The 19210-nt window shown below is 47.4% G+C and overlaps 1 protein-coding gene across 27 annotated transcripts in view; it reads right to left on the minus strand.

Moving 5' to 3' along the window:
* WNK2 (WNK lysine deficient protein kinase 2) overlaps positions 1-19210 on the minus strand; it is a 96022-nt gene continuing 76812 nt past the window's right edge. For 12 of the 27 annotated variants that reach the window (XM_086846282.1, XM_086846286.1, XM_086846284.1 and 9 more), the window contains 3 exons: positions 18447-18491; positions 16706-16959; positions 6506-9312 (listed from right to left, as the gene is read on the minus strand). In XM_086846282.1, the coding sequence (XP_086702408.1) occupies positions 8959-9312; positions 16706-16959; positions 18447-18491 (653 nt within the window). In that variant the 3' untranslated portion in view covers positions 6506-8958. Of the gene's footprint in view, positions 1153-6505; positions 9313-16705; positions 16960-18446; positions 18492-19210 lie in introns of those variants that run through there. The other 15 variants (XM_086846302.1, XM_086846301.1, XM_086846297.1 and 12 more) reach the window with 5 other exon arrangements.

Raw genomic sequence — 19210 nt, forward strand, 5'->3', positions numbered from 1 at the left:
GCATCAAAATAAGATTTATTATTTAGAACCAAGATTTGGAAGAGACAGACATGGCAGATAACAACAAAAAAGAAGGCCAGGCTCCAGCTGGGAGGGAGGGTGGTACCGAGAGGCTGCCGGGCTGGGGAGGTTCCTGCGGCTCTGGGATCAAAAACGCCGTGGACACAGCCTGGGCTGGGAGTGCAGAGGGGCAGGGGGCCCGTGGGGACACAGCCTTTGGGGCCCAGATGTAACAGCAGGAGCAGCATTTTCCCACTTCTCAGGACAGTGCTAACCCAGCTGTCTGAAAACCAGGTGAGTAGTCCTTGGATAAATGAATGATTGCTTGTGAGATTATTGCTACGAACTGCTCTGTCCATCACCTCAGTCCAGGAGACAGCTGAAACCCAGCTCCAGTGAGCCCAGAGAAAGAAACCCCCACTGCATCGGTTTAGATCATTGAAGGCACTTTAGAGTCTTAAAAATGGCTCCAATTACCCACTCATCTGTGGAAGGATTTCAGTCTTACATTTAAAATCAGCAGTGACTCGAGACTGTATTTAAGTCTGGCATGAAAATGTGGCCGGTCTATGAGAAAAAGAGAGAGGTAAAAAGGGAAGTGACAAGCAGAATCATTCTCCGGTGCAGGATCCGGAGGTTTTTTTACTTGATTTAAGTGGATTTAAAATAGAATCTCATCTTTAAAAAAGAACTGTGAGAAATTTAAATGGAACTGGAACTTATCTTTCTTGTATGTATGCCTAGTTTATCACTTGGAAAATTGCTTAAATGACAATTAACTGTGTGAAACAAAAAAGCATTTGAAGGAGTGCCTCCTCCTCTTCCTCCTCCTCCCTCTTCTCCATCTGCTGCTCAAGGAAACCTGGCTCACAACAGAAGGGAACAATTTGGAACAAAATCCTTTTCCCCCAAAATAATTCTCCTTTATTTTTTATTGCATAACATTTTTGTATTTCCAACTATAAATAAAAAAATGATTAGAAAGAAGTTACAAAATAGTGTTGAATGGACCAGAACGGCACAGAATTCCTCACGTATGATAAATCATTTCCCATCTTCCTCTTCCTCCTCCTTGGCTGCGGCGGGGCCTCGCGCTTGGCACCGGAGCTGTGGGGGCCACGTGTCAGTCGCTGACGGTCTCATTTTCAGAATCTAAAAGAAAAAAATCCATATGTGGATTTCACATCTAGGAAAACCCAAAGCAAACCCAAAAGGGCCACGTGAGCTGGGGGCCTGCAGCGTGAGGGAGGTGCTGCTGCCAGGGCGCGCTCCCGGTGCCACAGGAACGAGCTGTGGAGAACATTCCTCTTGGTGGCAGAACCTCAGCACCTCACAGCGCCCTCAGAACAGAGCTCTCATTCCCGTGGGGGAAGAGCCAGGCTCCAGGAGGCAGAGATGGGAAGAGCCAGCAGTTTGTTGAGAGAAGGGGACATGGATGTGATGCCATCTGCAGGTGTCAGAGGAGGCTGGGGCTGCCAGGACAGGTCGTGGCTCCCCACAGCTGCAGGCTTCAGGCTCCCTGTCCCACAGAAAGGAGCGGATCCCAGGATGGCAGAGTGGCTGGGCTGGCAGAGCCCTCCCTGCAGCCGGGCAGGGATGGGATCCATCCACTGCTGCAGGAGCAGAGCACGGGGAGGCTGCTTGGACAGACAGGAAGGGCACAGCAAGGACAGGACCAGGAGAGAAGGCAGGGGAGGTGCTGAGAGCAGCACATCCCTCAGGCAGCAGCAGCACAGGCGTCACCTCGTGTCCCCCAGCACCACATGGCCACCACACGCACTGGCTGGGGACATGCTGGGGACATGCACCCAGACAGACAGACAGACAGACTGCACACTGCCGGGCAGGGACAGCCACACACAGCTCTGCTGGAGCTTTGGGAAGCGCTCAGAGCTCATGCAGGGAGTCCTGGAGTGACAGGGGAGGCAGGGGATGCTGGGGACAGCGCAGGGTGGGGACACTGCTGGGACCTGGCACAGCTCCTGCTGGGTCTCTGTGGTCTGGGCTTGGCATTTGTTAAATGAACCCCAACTTTCCCCCTCGTGTATTCCCTGCTCTGCCTGCTCATGGGAAAAATTGACTTTTAAGGGAAGGAAAATCATGTCTTGCTCATAATTCCTTCCCGAGCTTCTGACCAATGTCAGTTCTGAAGATCTGCCTGGATCCACCCCAGCAGCTGCTCACGGTGGATAGCCAGCATTTGGCATGGAGTTTCATCCAGGAAAACAGGACAAAATTAACTATCTCCAGGTAACTGGGAAAAAGACATCTGGCAGCACTCGGTCAGCCACAACATCCAGAGCAGAGCCAGCTCCCCAGGCACTTGGCTCCTCAAACAAACCCCACCAGGTGCTCAGCCATGGGCAGCCACCTCACTCCTCACTCCAGAGTAACCCCACTCCACCCTGAGCGCTCCCAGGCAGCTCAGTTACCCCAGGGTTTGCTCTGTGACAGCAGAGCTGTGGGAAAAGGCCACCATGGCACACCCTGTAGCTGCTGCCTAATGGGGACACAGATACCAGATTCAGTCTGTCTGGTCTGATAAACAAACTAGGAATGCTGAGGAAGTTTTTACTTTATTTGCAAAGTCATTGAAAAAAACACAAGAGTTAATACTTTTTGGGGCTGCTTTATGTCAGACCTGAAGAACCATTTGGAAAGGACTGGCAGCTGGTTATTTCTTTCTGAATCTCCTAAGTTTTTAGAAGGTGTCAGGGCCCTAAGTGTCTCACACAAACTGCATCAGGCCCAGGGAAGTCCCCTGAAGAGTGGCTGGAGAGGCTCTCACCATGCCCAGCTCTTCAAAAGCCACAGAGCCACAGCTGGCACTCAAGAGGTGCCTTGGTCATGAAAGGCAAAATGCAGTGATGTGCTCCTTTCTGAGGAGGAAAAACAATCCTGACTTTTCCCTCTGCCCTGTGACTACAACAATGTGCTCAGTATTCACCATGCAATCATCCTGTTGCACAAAGAAATTCATCCAAGGTACCTTGCTCACCAGATTTGGAAAAACCAAGAGCTTCTCATAAGAATTCACTGCTGTTTGATAAATACTTTATCAAACTACAGGGCATTGTCTATGAACAGTGACCAAATGAGCCCTAAAGCTTCCTAAGGCTTTGTATGTCAGACTGAGGGCTCGACCCATGCAGAGCCTGAACTCCTTACGAGAAAATTATTTAAAGGAAGAGGTTTGATAATAAAATATAGATCCCAGCATATGCAGCAACAGCCTTGATAGCACAACTGCCCCTGAGAAGGGAGCAGAGAGGATCATATCATTCCCAAAAGCAGCCACCACCTGGTCTGAGCCTGCCTTCCACCTGTAAGTGATCTCTGTGCCCACAGAGCCAGCAGTGCAGCACATCCAAACCCCTCTGAGCAACAAATTCCTTCTTAAAGCAGAATTTGTAGCCTGACTAGCTCCTAAAATCCATCTCAGAACACTGCACTTCTGGAGGCTGGCAGCAGCACGGCTGTGACTGGAGCACCCCTGTCCTGCTGAGGATCACTCCACAGCCAGAAGTGGTGCCCCTGGCAAAAGGCACCGACACGTGTGAGTCACAGCACAATTCCCACCAGATCAACAGACTGCTCCATTTCTGGGGTATGCAGACAGGAAAATGACTCTCAGGGATAAAATAACAACAGAGATCAGCGCATCAGACAACTTCACTGGAGCTGAGTGTGCCCAAGCACCAGCCTGGCACTGCCCGACACCACAAACCACTGAGGTGCTCCTCAAGGACTCAATCCAGGAAAATAACCACAGCCAGAAATAACACACAATCATGCTTTTGCTGTTCTATAAAATTCAATCCCATATCAAACCAAATCCACCCATGACAACAAGAGTGTGAGCTCCCCGTCGTACGCTCTGTAGAGAGACCGTGCCCACACTGCCCCACAGGAATCACCAAAATCAGGACAAGAGGGCAAGGAAACCTTTCTGTAGCTGCCACACAGTCAGAAACTGTCTCATGGGTGACTGCCTCTGAGCCAACACTTTCAACAGCATCCATGGAAATCTGGGGGGAACTAGCTCGCAGCAAGGCAGACAACAAGGCAAGGGTTTGCCACAATAGCTGATACCTGATGATTAACATCGACCTCACCCCAAAAGCCTTGAACCTTTCCCTTCTTTGCAGCAGGGGTGGTGAGGGGAATGGGGAGGACAGGGAAAGCAATATTGACATCACATACATTTCAGAAGGGACACTTCTGGTTACAACTCTCCAAAGCCATCTTCCAAGGCACGTGTGAGGACAGATGTTTTTCCTGCTCAAACATGTGTAAACTGAACAAAATTGACACGGACCCACAAAACATCCACGGGGCTTCTCTGAAAAAATTTTGCATGCTCCCAGACCTGATAGTAATGCACTGGGATCATGAAAAATGTTTGAATGCAAAGTCAAGTTAAATTAATGATTCAAAATATTAGTGATTTCCTTCCACAAGTACGAAACAGCGGAACCGGCCCCTGGAGGAAGCAGCTCATTTCAGGAACCCTGTCTCTTAGCACCCCGTTCCAAACACAAGTATCTCTGCAGGAGCACAGGGAATGCCACATCTCACCCAGTCAGTCCCAGATAATGTCAAGGATTTCAGAGAAAGGTAGAAGGCATGAACGGAGCAGTGCAAAGACAGATATGGAGTAATGGTTAAATAAACACAGAGTCCCAGAATGGTTTGAGTTGGAAGGAGACTTAAAGCCCATCTCATCACACTCCCTGTCATGTCACCTTCCAGTATCCCAGGCTGCTCCAAGCCCTGTCCAGCCTGGCCATGGACACTTCCAGGCATGCAGAGGCAGCCTCAGCTTCTCTGGGGAGTTTCCTCTTTAAATGAACTTCCTAAAGATTTATTTTTTTTTTCTTTTTAAAAGGAATTTTAAAGTATTCCCTCTTTTAAGTTGTGGAATGGAGACCAGAGTTAAACATGCAAAGAAACTGCAAGGACCAGTGCTGCATCATTCTTTGGAGTGAAATTTGTGCCAGGTGGGTTGAATCCAGATTTGCAAGAGCCTTAAACCACTGCAGTTTCTCACTGCCGTCTCCAGTGCCCAGCTTTGCATCCCTGTGGCAGATGAGCAGTGCCAGTGGCAGCAGCTCCTCTCCTTGTCCAGTCTTACTCCAAACAAGCTGGGAATGCAGTGGGAAAGCAGGATGGGGTTGTGCATTAAGATCCTCCACCACAATGTAAGGCAATCAGAAAGCCAAGTGAAAGGCACACAGGCAAACTTCCCAAACTGAAAACTACAAAACTTTCCCACTTCTGGGTGAGTGACTTTGGGGGTTAAACATTCTTTCAAGATTTGTGTCAAATTTCTGTCACTGAAAGACTGAAAATGGGGGATCTGTGAGCTCCCCCTTTGAAACCTGGTATTAAGGCTGAGCACCACAGTGCTGGCTGGGAACGTTGGGTGATGGCAGAGCTACAGGACATGCAGGGCTGGAACCAGCAAGTCCAGGAATTCCAGCAGCAGGTTTGACCCATTTGCTGCATGTTGAAGCAATATTCAGTCAGGAATGAATTGAGTTCAGTTCTGGGATCTGTAGAGGACCTTTTTAGGCGCGGTTTTCCCGCTCTGATGGTGCAGCACAGACCCCTCAGTTCTGTTTTACTCCTTGGCTCACCTTTTGCTCAAGAAGTCACTCCATTTAATTTAATCTTATGTCTTTTGCTTAATTGCCACCGAGGTCAAAGCACCCTGTAACACGATCCTCACAACTGAGGGCAAAAAACCCACGGCTTGAAGTGAACAGCCAGAAGAGCTGCAGCCAAGAGGGCCATCAGGAAATTAAAAATCACGAGTACAACAATGCCAGCAACACATTCTGAGCTCCTGCTTGGCCCCAGTGCAGGTGCACAGCCACCAAGGCCCTGGGAGCTGCCCCTGCTGTCCAGCCCCCCGCCTCTCCCGGGAGCACAGCCATGCAACGCAGGCACCGCGGGCCACCAGAGCCTTCCCGACCAAGGCAGCACGGACAGCAAAGCCACACGGAGAGACAGAAGCAGGAGTGTCACACCTGCACACCCTCCTCTCGCTTCTCCTGCAGCCCCACCCAGTGATGGTGACTGCCAGGAGGGCGCTGGCAACGGGACTGAGCTTCCTCACACTTAAATGATGCCAGGATCCTTCAGAAAGGCTTCCCTAGTGCTTTGCAGCTCAGGAGAGAGTTCGTGGGCCTCTTTCCCACCTGCCAAACTGAGGATGCTCTCGAGCAGCAGCAGCCCTGAGGGAGCCCACAGGGAGCAGCTGAGGCTGCAGCCCCTGTGCTCGGCCCCAGGAGCAGCCCTGGGCAGGGCTCAGTGCCCCGCGGTGCCAGCACGCACCCGGGCACCACCGCGGGGAGCGCCCAGCACCTGCGGGAGGCACCTCTGCTCCTGCCACACCAGCCAGCGACAAGAATGGCAGTGGAAAACAGATGCAGAATTACCTGGAAGGGCTGGAAATCGACACTGTTCTATGTTTTAGGAAAACACTGGGTTTTTCACACCATTTTCAAGCACAAAATGTTTATTTTTCTTTTTCATCTATACAATTTCTCGGGGCTTTTAGTGCCACTGACTTTGTCAGTATACAAGGGATGGACTATACAGGCAATAGCGACATAAACTGTAGGATTCAGTGCGAGCCAAAGGGAACCCGGTGTGAGAACATATTTTCCATGTTTGCTCATGAAGCATACAGACATGAATCTAAAAAACCCAAACAAATTAAAGATACATGGTACAGAGAACAGAAATCTCTTACTGCAGTAAGTATTTTGCCCAGGCAGAAGACTCTGCATAATTGTGTATAAAATTCAATTCTAACTGAATTGATGGAATAATATATTCAAAGGGTACAAACAAAGTAATTTAGACAGGTATAATGCTGGAAGTACAATAGAACTATACAATTCACAGCTTGGCAGCACAGGACGTCTCTGCCCCTCAGCAGAGGGTTACAAAATGTAGTTGTGGGGCCTTTGGGTGTGGCCACACCCAGGTCCTGTGCCTGTAACACTGCCCGTAGCGCCCAGGGAGGGAAGGAGACTTACCATGGCAAACCAGCTCTAGTGGTTACCTTGTGCCTTTAAACTGAGGTGCAGGTGGAGGCTCTATGCACAGTAAAATGGGCAAAAAGCAACTTTCGAACAGGAGAGAGGTGTCCGTGCCACCTGGAGCGCAAACTTGGGTAAAAATAAAGATAAATAAATAAATAAATAAATAATCCCAAACAGAAGGTGGTGAGACTCCAAACCTGAAGTGTCAGATATGAAAAATAATAGCTTCACATTTTTATTCTGCTTTAGCATGAACGCAGCTGGCACGCCGGGGACCAGACCCAGCCCTCAAACTCAGCAGAGCCCGAACACGTGCGCCTGCTCTGCTCACACAGAGGGGTCACAGCCACCTGCAGATATGTTCTGCTGTGATCAAGAGTTCCACCACTCATCTTCACTTATGGAACGCACATCAGCTTGTGATTTAACTAAATTATAAAAGCTCACATAGGGAAAGGAAATTAAATCCAGTTTGCTGCTGATCCAGAGGAAAACAGCATTTTCTGCCTGTTACAGAAGTAAGTCACCATCTACAGTGACTTTAGCTCGGGCTGGGAAGGAGAATGGAGAGCGCTGCCTGAAGCTACTCCCTGTCCTTGTATTCACTTTCCTTGGATCACTCTGTAAATGCTCCTACATTATTACAATGTGCACTTCACTACTCCTTGTACAAACACCAACAATTTTACGATCGGTGCATCAAACAAACATATCAAACAAATCTTACCTCACAATTCTTATTTCTAAAAGCTTCAGAAATGAAAATTCAACCCATGAATAAAAAGAAAAGCATTTACAGCAGAAAGAAGCCGATGAGGAACATCAACTGTAAACCTGCAATACCGTTGCAAATAAAAAGACCTCCAACTCACAAGCAGATTGTAAATAAAATACACCTTTCAAATAATTATACATCTCTTTCCAGCTGGGACTGGAAAGCTGAGATTCAAGGCACTGAACTCCTGCAGGGTTAGTACAATTTGCTAATTATCAATTCAAGTACAGTGATATTAAGGATCGCAAGTGTGAAACAGAACACAAGGAATAAAGTGTCTTCAGCAATGGGACAGAAGCAGATATTGCCATGATGACAAACGATCTGTGGTGATGCCGCCTCACAGTGATTGCTGGTGCAGGGTATGGCTGTGCCCCACACAGAGCACGGCATGCACACAGCAAACACTCCAACGGGACGGCATCAAAACCACCGGGACACACTCAGGGGTCACCCATGCACAGGGTCACCCACATCAAGGTCACACATGTCTAGGTCACCCATGGCAGGGTCCCATGGCAGGGTGGCAGGGTCCCACAGCAGGGTCCCCAGGCAGGGCCCCCAGAGCAGGATCCCCACAGCAGGTCCCCACAGCAGGGTCCCCACAGCAGGTCCCCACAGCAGGGTCCCCACAGCAGGGTCCCCACAGCAGGTCCCCACAGCAGGTCCCCCACAGCAGGTCCCCCACAGCAGGATTCCCACAGCAGGTCCCCCACAGCAGGTCCCCACAGCAGGATTCCCACAGCAGGGCCCCCACGGCAGGGCGCCCACAGCAGGTCCCCACAGCAGGATCCCCGCAGCAGGTCCCCACAGCAGGTCCCCACAGCAAGTCCCCACGGCAGGGTCCCCACAGCAGGTCCCCACGGCAGGGCCCCACAGCAGGGTCCCCACAGCAGATCCCCACAGCAGGGCCCCACAGCAGGATCCCCACAGCAGGTCCCCACAGCAGGGTCCCCACAGCAGGGTCCCCACGGCAGAGTCCCCACAGCAGGTCCCCACAGCAGGTCCCCAGGCAGGGCCCCACAGCAGGTCCCCACAGCAGGGTCCCCACAGCAGGTCCCCACAGCAGGTCCCCACAGCAGGTCCCCACAGCAGGTCCCCAGGCAGGGCCCCCCTCAGGACCCCAGCCTAGGTCATGCGCAGGCGCGGGCTGGCCGGCCGGGCCGGGCGCTGCAGCGGCACCGGGTACATGCGCAGGCAGCTCCGGCCCAGCGGCGAGAAGCGCACGATGCCGGGCCCTCGGACCAGCCCCGGCTGCGCCACCGGCCCCGGCCACGGCACTCCATAGACGGGCGAAGGGAACACGGCTCCGTACTGACAGAGAGGCATCACGTACGGCGTCACCGCGCCCGCCAGGGCAGGCCCCGGCACCGGCACCGGCACCGGCAGGGACGCTGCGGCTCCAGGAGCTAATCCCGTGGGCATGGGGCAAGCCACCGGAACGGGGCACTTGCTCCCCAGTCCTGTCCTTACCGAATTTACCTACAAAAAGAGAAACACAACAAGTGTCGCTACAGGGCACTGCTCTCCACGTGCCAGCAGCATCCCAGCCCCACGCTGGGCCCCGCGCGGCTGCGGGCACCAGAGGTGCCACCGTGTCCTCGGGGCTTTCTTTAGAGCTCCTTTCATTCTTCCTTTTATACTTTTCTTGGGGGGTTGAGGGTTTTTTTGGGGTTTTTTAAAGAGAATATTTGGATATTAATAGAAAAGGCTGATATGAGGCGGAGGGGAAAGTTGCCTCAATATAACCTCTTTCTTTAAGAAGGCAGGAAGCATCATTAAATAAGTGAAAATCAACACCCTCACATGTTCAAAGGAACTCAAGTATCTGTTAACTTGTGCATAAAAGTAAATTAACTTCACTAAGCGCAGAATTAACCCAGACCCCATGCTTTTACAGCCAGCCTCAAAAGAGTTTTAAAAACTCTAGCCCTTATTTCTATACAAAATTGTTTTGCACAGCGCCGGGGAGCTGAGGGTAAGGGGGGCAGGAGACCTCTTGTGGTGCCTCATGGGCTGCCAGGACAGATTCCAGCCACTTTTCTAAAATTCTATGAACATACACTTCAACTATTCAGCTTTTGCATGTAAGGGGCAGAGAAAGGGCTCTCCTCCCTCAATATGGGATGGCAGAGCTTCCCAATTTCCACACTCCATCCTGCATGATGCCATGGGAACTGCTGCTGCCCTAAACGTTTGCAGCATTTCATTTTTCGTGTCACAGAATTTACAGCTCCCTGCCAGGGTTCCCACCAGGCCATCACCTATTTGTGGCACAAGTAAAAAAGGGTGTTGTTTAATTCCAGGCTCTCTCAACAACGGGGTATTTCACATTCAATTGATAAAATTGGTATGAAGGTGAAATTTCGGCAGAAAAAATGAACACATGTTTTAAGGCTGCATGGGATGCTTACTCTGTGTTTCTGATTTTAATCTTTCTTCTCAATAAATAATAAAAATTGCATTGTCCCCTGGGGTGTCCTGCTTTGGGCATTAACCTCTGTTCCATGGGCAATTCTAGAAAAATACAAAACTATTTGATATTCCACTTCCCTGTCTCCCATTCTCACCTGAAACCTGAATCTTGATGGTGAGTGTTGACGTGAAAGAGATACTTCAGGATCATGAATTTAATACCAGTAATTTATAAAACCCCACCAAAATTATCAGAAACCAAAGGAACAAGAAACAGAGGAACATGGATTTTTAAGACCTGCAGACTTCTGTAAGCTGTTATTAGATTCTTGTTTTAACATCCTCAAAACAGTGGTTTCCACCAAACTAAGCACCTGTGAGGAATGCCAGCAGATGTTTGTGAAAATGCTGCATTTTGGACAATGCCCTCAGGCATGTGTGGGACTGTTGGGGTGCCCTGTGCAGGGCCAGGAGTTGGACTATACTAGCAAGAGATTATTCAGTGGCACTGAAAATGTGAGGTGACATTTTTGCCCTTTTTAAAAATTAATTTGAAAAAGCTTATTTTTGGCTCTTTTACAGTACTGGGGAATCTGACTCACTCCAGTTTGGAGCTTTTTCCCCTCTCAGCTGAATTCCTCAGTAAAGCAGTGGCTGCATTTAATGCTAAGTATGTGTGACCTGGAAAAATTGTCATGCCCCATACCCAACATTACACATACACATTAAAGCTGATAACGTTGTGACAAACACACGTTAGTTTTTAACTTAGGTCTAAGTTTGCTTCCTCTACCTTCCTCCTATGCTTCAAGCACACTTTGAGAGCCCTGGCACCTGGCTCTCACATCTTTCCCTGGCTAGGAGCCTCTTGGGTATGGCCTTTTTAAACTATCACCTTCTGAACCAGTTCTGCTGACTCAACACTGATGGAGGCTCACACATCCCATCAATTCCTGCATGGAGGTGCCGACTGAAACATCAAAATTAACAAGCACCATAAAAGCAGCTCCAAAACTGTGGATTTCCCAGCTCCAGGAGAACCAGGAGACTGCAAGTGCCTTTGCTGGTCCCATTCAAAGGGCAGCAGATGGGCGTTCAGGCAGTGATGAACGAGGTGTGTGCATTGCTCTCCTGGGACCAGCCCTGAACAGGACCAGCTCAGCATCTCAAGCTGGCCAGGGAAGCCCCAGGGCTGCAGAATGCTGTGTCCATGGCCAGGGCTTCACCTGAGCAGGAGCCCTGAGCCCGTGCAGTCTCTCCTGCCTGGCCAGCTTTAGCCCTCACAGCATCTCTGTGGCCTCTCCTGGACTCCTTCCAAGCCCTCCCTGTGCTGAGGAGCCCAGAGCTGCAGGCAGTCCTGATGGTGGGCTCTCAGGAGAGTACCATGTATTACATGGGCAGGAAGGGAAGCTCTTCCCCTCTACATCTCCACTAGGCTCCTCTGCAGAAGCAATGAACCCACGGCCAGGAGAGGCAGTGGCAGCTGCACCCCTCACACCTCTGCTCGTGTCACCTCCTCACCTGCACCTCTCACCTCTCCCTGCACTGACAAATCTGTGCTCTGAGCACCTGTACGTGTCCCTGCAGGCACCAGCCACCAGCTCCTGACACCTGCCTGCTCCTGACAGCTTGTCCTTTGTGGCTCTTTATTCCTCTTCCCCCAAATAATCACAGAAACTCATTCAGGAAACAAGAATAATACATATACAGAGAACAACATACTGGAAAATACTGGTAAAAATGAAAAAAACGTCACAAGACAAAGACTAGGGTAGTTCAAATATCCCAAACCTGTTCTTTGGACTAATTTTAATTTTTCCTGTGCTCTACCAGGCAAATTTCAAAGTGATCACTCCAGTGATACTCACAACTCCAGTACTGTCAAACCACACAGCCAAGCATTGGGTGTCACTTACCGACATCATAAATACTTCTGGGTTTATATCAGAGCAGAGAAAACCAGGTAATTCTGCTGTGAAAGCTGACCATAACTATCAGAACCCATTTGAAAAAGCAGGATTTATATGATTTTTCTTTTGCTGGCTACCCAATTAGCATCAGTTTTCCTTCTGTATGGACCAGCTGCTGCTGAAACAAACCTGAGTCACAGGGCAGTCAGAGCTGGCTGCCAACATGAGCACTAAGGATGCTAATCCATCTCTTTTATCTCTTTTTCCCAGTTTGCCCAAACCCTAAACCTTTTAGGCACTCCTGAAGAGATGGTTGTGTTTTTCCAATTCCCTGGAAAACTATTCTGCCATTCAGACCAAGGCAGTGTTGAATAGTTTCAAATACAGATTCACTTTTTATTATTTTCCCAATCCAACAGAGAGGGAAGACACAGTAAAGGGGATAGAGACCTGTGTGTTCTCAGAAATAACCTCACTATGTATTGGGAACATGTTTCAGCTTTTTTGGGATAATGTTTTTTCTGTAAAACCCATGGAGTTACCCACAGCATGGAGAATAGAAAACATTTTTGCCTAGCCCTTCATTCTCAGGTATCTCCAAATAGTGTCTTTAAGTACACAACATTCAGTATTCTTTGCACAGAAGGCAGCTCACATTCCTAAGCTTATTCCTTGACTAATGCTAACCAAAATTACCAGTAAAAAACGATTATTTCATCACATCCTCATAAAGATCACAGAGAGAAATCACTCAGGCAGTTTGACCTCACTTCTTTCTGATATTTCCTACTGCATTTCAGACTCCTGCTGATGAGAATCTACCTGCATTTCCATGCTTCACAGAGCCATTTGAAAAGGAACATTTCAATGCTCCTGTGACACAATTGCATGAAGGTTCCTTCCCCCTTGAAAGGTCCTCCCCCCAGATTTCTAATATAATCAACCAGGGTTTGCAGGCAAAGGGACTGGTACAAAAACAAAGCAGAATATAAAGTTAGTTATAAAATTTTCCTTTGCATCCCAATTACATTATTGCTGTCTACACTTCTGATGGCAGAGGATGAAAAGAAAACCACTCACTCTTATTAAACACACTGCCAGTTTCTTCTCTATTTCCAGCCTTAAAGAGTTCACTTAGTTAAAAAATAATACATTTTATTCACAGCAAACAATTTGCTGCTGGTGGTAGAAGGAGTCTTGAGTAAAAAAGAAGTAACTCAGGGAAGCAAGTCCTCTGTTCCAGGGCGAAAGAGATTTCAAGTCAGCCATACTTTGCCCTCCACATTTGTAACAGGAGGTTGAACAGTAAGAGAAAATTTTAAATTGAAAGATGTATTTTTCTATTTAGATATATAGTTAATATTTTATATTTTTTTTTTGTTTAATGTCTTTTTCATCATGGGACAACTCCACTCCTACTCCTATATGAACCCCTTTAGGGAGGCATTTTTCTTTACAATAACTCCCAGAGACAAGGCAGAAGTGAAGGTACAAATCCTGCCACCCCCAGCCCCTCATTTCTGACCATCACAAAGGACTGGTTTTCTCAAAAAAAGACAGCTTTTCCCAAAACTAGGCCCATGTCAGACAGCCCATCCTAACAGCTCTGTACTACCTTGTTCCAGTTTAAAAAAAAAAACACAAAAGGCTTAAGAATCACCTTGTTTCCTACTTATCCAGCCTTTATTTCCAACATAAAACCTTATTATAACCTTCTCTGATGGGCTGGAAATCTCCTTAGTGCTCTTTATTCTTTGCTTGCAAAGGCATTTTTGATCAAAAGAGGTGACAAAAGACGGTGTTACCAGATGAACTGAAGAAGTACAGCCTGAGCTTCACATTCTCTCTCTTGGAAAGCTATTTTTCCCATCCTTATGTGATTTCCCAAGTTCTTTTTGTCTTTCCAGTTGACTCAGCCGTGATTCAGAACAGGTTCAGCTCCCCGTGGAGCTCATCCCTCCAACACTGACACACAGATCACTTGTCCAGCTGTCCACACTAGGAGCCCTCTCACGCTGCTCCCCTGTTCCTTCTGTCATTTCTCTCCCAACACCATGCAGCTCTCTTCTCCCTCAACTTCAATCTCCCCTTCAGGGTCAGTTTCAGAGGGCACAAACAGCAGGACGATGCTGAACTCCCAAACCAACCCTTGTCAAACTCTTCTATATCACACCTGCCACCTGCAGCATCCTGTGCCATCTTCATGGCCAAAACACTCAACAAGAACAACACCAGCAGAGTTTGCCACCTGCCCTCGTGTCTCTGCTGCAGCCAGCACGGGCCTTATGAAGACTTCATGCCCCAAACCACCCCAGGTCTCACCCACCCCAGGGCTCCAGCTGATGCCACTCCTCCATGCAACAAGGAATGACGCCAAATGTAGAGCAGGGAATCCCAACCTCTCCATGCCCTTGGTAAATCACATCCAAAAAACTTCAGCAGCTCTGCTGATTCCCTGGAACAGCCACCACGGCTGAGAAAGACACAAACCCTCTGAGATCCAGTGTACTGAGACAGGGACATTCCTGCTGCTCTCACAGTGACACACTGCCTTCTCCACAGGCTTTGAGACAGGGACACCAAGACTGCAGGAGGCAAAATCAACCCTAAATTGATACTAACAGATCATTTAAATAAGTAAAATAACCACTTGTTTCTCCAGAGATACAGGTGAGCAAAACACCCACATCAACAACTTCAAACTTCTGCAGTGGTCTCAGGGGAAAGACACAAAATGCTGCAAAAAGCACATCAAAAGAAAGTAACAAGTTGTTGTGGTGCACTGTTGTTCATTATATTTGATTCAATTACATTCTTTATTGTTAAATTCTACCACCCCCGCCATGTTAATACTTTGGTCCCAGTTGTGCCCTCCTACCCCAGCTGCCAATCCACCCTGATATCTGCCCCTTGTTCCCGAATGTTCCCTGTTCCCCCTCCCATAAAGCTGTCAATCCTCCCTTGTGCCACTCCCCTTCCTGGACCACCCCCTTTGGAATTCCCCTATTCTTCCAAGCCCCATTGGCCCATGTGCCCCCCTCTCCTCCCCTGCTGTTCCCCATTGGTTTATACATTATGTAATAATGCAAAAACCTGCCTTGTGCTCCTCCCCTAAGTCTTCCCTATTGGTTTATTATTTGTACACTCCCCTTGCTCCTCCCCCATACATAAGTTGCTGTACCCCTGTATCTTTTGTCTTTCTTCCCTGGAACCTTCAAGAGAATAAATCCCTTTTGGAAACCACATGGAAGACCTCTCCCTCGTCCTTGCTCCTGCCCTCGACGCTGGACAGCCACTGCTGTAGAGCATCAGCCCTAAGCTGCCCTGCTTTCCAGGAGCAGCCCACTCTTGGCTCGGTGCCAGGAGCTGGCTGGGGAAAAATCCGGCACCGCGTCAAGAAGTGACTTAACAAAATCTCTGCCCCTCCCCACCACTTTATGGAAATCTTCAGTTTGGGTTTACTAGCACCAACTTTGAGTTATTTTATGAAAACCGCTAGGGTCATAAGTAGACACTGCTTATGCTTGAGCTGGATAAAGCATTACTGAGTAAAAGGATAATTTACTCCCTTAGGAACCAGCAGGTTCACCAAACCAGGAACCAAAGCAAACACACCAGTGAGGTTCCTGCTTTGGTACATTTCACCTCATCAACAGCTACAGAGCTACTAATGCTACAGGATTTTTTCCTTCTACATCCCAAAAAGGCAGTGGTTTCTGTCCAGATCTAGTTCTCTTGCTTTGAGAGCATTAAAAAACAGCTCCTCGTTGTTATTTTTCTCTACTTTGGCTCAATTTCCAGTCTTCCAAAAAAATGAACCCAGCAAAAATTACTAGTCAACGGATCTCCACCTGTGAGAAGGAAGTGGTTTGGAAACCCAGACCAGGGAGTGCCAGAATGGTGAGCTGGGATTGTGGATGTGTGCTCACTCCTTGCTGTGCTGCCTCTGCATCCCTCAGCAGCGCTGACCGCAGACACGGCGCAGCCGCAGCGGCTTTGTCCTGCTGCTGACACAGCAAGGGACCAGTGGGGCCTTTCCAAGTCCCTATTTCTTGTAGGATTACTTTGACAGCAACTTCTGAGGCTGGCATTGTCCAACAAGCAAAGATCAGCACACCCCCAGCTCTGCCCTCTCCCAGCACAGGACTCACTCCAATTCCACTCAAACAACGGCTCCCAACCACGGAGCCACCAGCCCCTGTTCCGAGGAAGGTTAATATTAAACATCAAAAAGAAAACTTTAGTAATAGCTGAAACTGAAGTTGAGCAACAGATAATAATGACTGGAATATTGCTGTGTATTACTGTTAATAAGCAGTTTGGAATTAAAAAATATATATTTTTATATATTGCTGCCCATATATCCCTTAAGATTATTCCAAAGGACAATTTTTAAAAAAATCGATTTAGTACTGAATGAAAAGAGCCGGACATTTCTAGAAAGCATTTATCTGGAGTAATTTTAGTCTATGTCCTCCTCCACATTTGGAGTTCTCCAAAGACTGTCAGACACATAGCAAAAGGTATGTCCTTCAAGGAGGGCCACTTACTCCACATGTCTCATTCTGCGTTTGCATGGGGTTAGCCTTTGGCTCCATGTCTTGCCTTTTTTGGTTCTGCTTCAGTTGGTTTAAAGAAGGTTTTGCCTGTGCAGCTCCAACAGTTTTGCTCGTCCACTGGTCCACCAACTTGTGCAGGTCGTCTGTGAACGTCCCTTTCTTGTTGTTACTGTTGTTGGCCTGAACCTGCAGCGTCGACTGCGGCAGGGGCTCAGGACATGTCACCAGGCTGTTGGTCGAGGATCCTGGAAAATCACACAGACAGCTGAGATGGTGTCTCTGCCTCACCCCTGCAGCTCAAACCCCTTCTCACCTACTGCCACTCCAAGAGTGGCTTTTTGGATTTCTAACCCTCCCCCCCTCCTGGCTGCAGAACACCTTTGCTTGAAGAAATGGTCCAAGTCCAATGGGTTCGCATTTTCTACATCATGTTACCTCAGCCACTAACTCGTCTTGAGTGAAATTAGGGACAGGGAGTGAAGCCAGGAATGCAGTTCCATAAAGCTGACATTCCATACATCATCTCCTCAGAGAATACCGTGAGAAAGAGGGAGATGGGATTGCTAACACTGCAAGCAATTATAAAATTAATTTACCATTTATTTTACTTGCGTAAGTTTACTGTCCTCCTGGAAAAATGTCATTGCCATAGGGGTTACAGGCAGGGCTGGCTCCTGCACCTCAAGGGCTCTGGGAGCTCTCTCGATGATGCCAGGACCACTCACATGGCTTTTTGTGAATTTTGGGGGAAAAAAACCCAACAGGACCATGAAATTATAGAAGAGAGAGGAGAAAGGATGTAGTGGTGGGGAGTGACTGTTTGAGACAAAGATAGAGAACTTTTGATATAGATAAAAGCAATCAGGAAGACTATTGATAGAGGTTTAATTTTGTATGTTCACTTCCTTCTAGAAGAACTAGTAAAAAAAATAAAATTCTGTCCTTTTTCTGCTTAGTGACTGCAAGTCTGACACAGCAAGCTCAGCAGAGTTCTGCAACTAAAGGAGTCTGAATCTGACCAAAGTAGAAAATGCAAAGTAACTTCTCAGCTACTATACTTGAGATAGCTAAAGATTGGAAATAAAGACCATCTCTCCAAGCAAAAAAGTTCACAGAACTCTAGTAAAATTATTATATAAGCAAACATGAACACTGAGTATTTTCTCTGTTAATCAGTTACCAGCCAAATGAAACCAAGTACACTAATTAGTCCTACAGTTATATAAAACACATTAATAACCTCTAAATGATCATGCATTCAACCTGCAACATCACTTCTAAGTGAATACTCCTCAATTCCTTTTCCATTACTTGGGGCAAAAGTGAGAAAAGTAAGGATTTTGAGAGGAAAGCTCTTCAATTGGTGTTTAATATTTCATGCAGCTCAAGTGGCCTGGGATGGTTTTAAGCTATCAATTCCTCCAGCAGAGAACTGCAGTCATATAAAGGTGTGTATTTCAGAGACAGACACTGGACCCAGTTTCCTGGCCGCATGCGTGCACGGTCTCAAACACAGAACACCACGACTCTCTTGAAGCATGCGAGATTCCCAAGACATCACAGCACATGCATTACTCTCAAAGTATCACAATTTATACAGTCTAGTTTCATATAAGTGCATCAGCTCTAGTTATTAAACAACTAGCTTTTAGTAAAAAATAATAATAATAAAAAAGCAAAGAGCATCCCATGCCATGAAGGAAATACTGAGAAACAAAAATGGGATAGTTACTACTACTGTGATCTTTGCCTAGACATAGTCGTTTCAAGGTGGACCCTACAAGGTAAAACAATACAAGACACACAGAATTAGGTAAGACTAAACACAACAAATCGGACGGACAAGCTTCTGTACTTTTAAGCAATCAAAAAGTAGTTATTATGCAAGAAAGGACAGACAAAGTCAGCAGTTCAGGTGAGTAAAGGAAGCCTAAATAACTGGACAGCTCAAACCTTCCTTAATGTGCAGCCATTCAAAAGCATTGGAAAGTACCACAGCATGCCAAAAGCAAGGGCTCGTGACTTAAAGATGCATTTGTTTGGGATTTTTTTGGTTGGTTTTTAATTTTTTAAAAAATTTTCTTTCTTTTCCTTTTTTTTTTTTTTTTTTTTTTTTTTTCCCAAATTGCCTTGGCTTTCTGCTAGAAGGTTTTGATTTGTTTCCTATTAATGCAGGAAATGATGTCAATTTAGTTTGTGATTGGAGGCCAAAAATGCTTTCAGGAACAAGTCAAGCTAGTCTGGCTGCAAAGACAAACCATAAAACAACCCCAAAAATCTTGTTTTACAAGTCCAAAAAGATACATTGTTCTGCAGGTCTGAGGCCAATTGTTTCCAAATAGTTTATTTGTAGGATTTGTGTCTAAATGTGAGACTCTGAACTTCAATTGAACAGAACTGTGAATGAGTTTCCCTTATGCCTTGTCCAAGTGCAGAAAAATAATCCATCAGGGTAGCCATTTAATTTAACTAAACTAGGTGTTTTTTTCATTATTA

The sequence above is a fragment of the Cyanistes caeruleus genome, chromosome 11, assembly GCF_971803275.1.
Source record: "Cyanistes caeruleus chromosome 11, bCyaCae1.hap1.1, whole genome shotgun sequence".
NCBI classification, from domain to species: Eukaryota; Metazoa; Chordata; class Aves; order Passeriformes; family Paridae; genus Cyanistes; species Cyanistes caeruleus.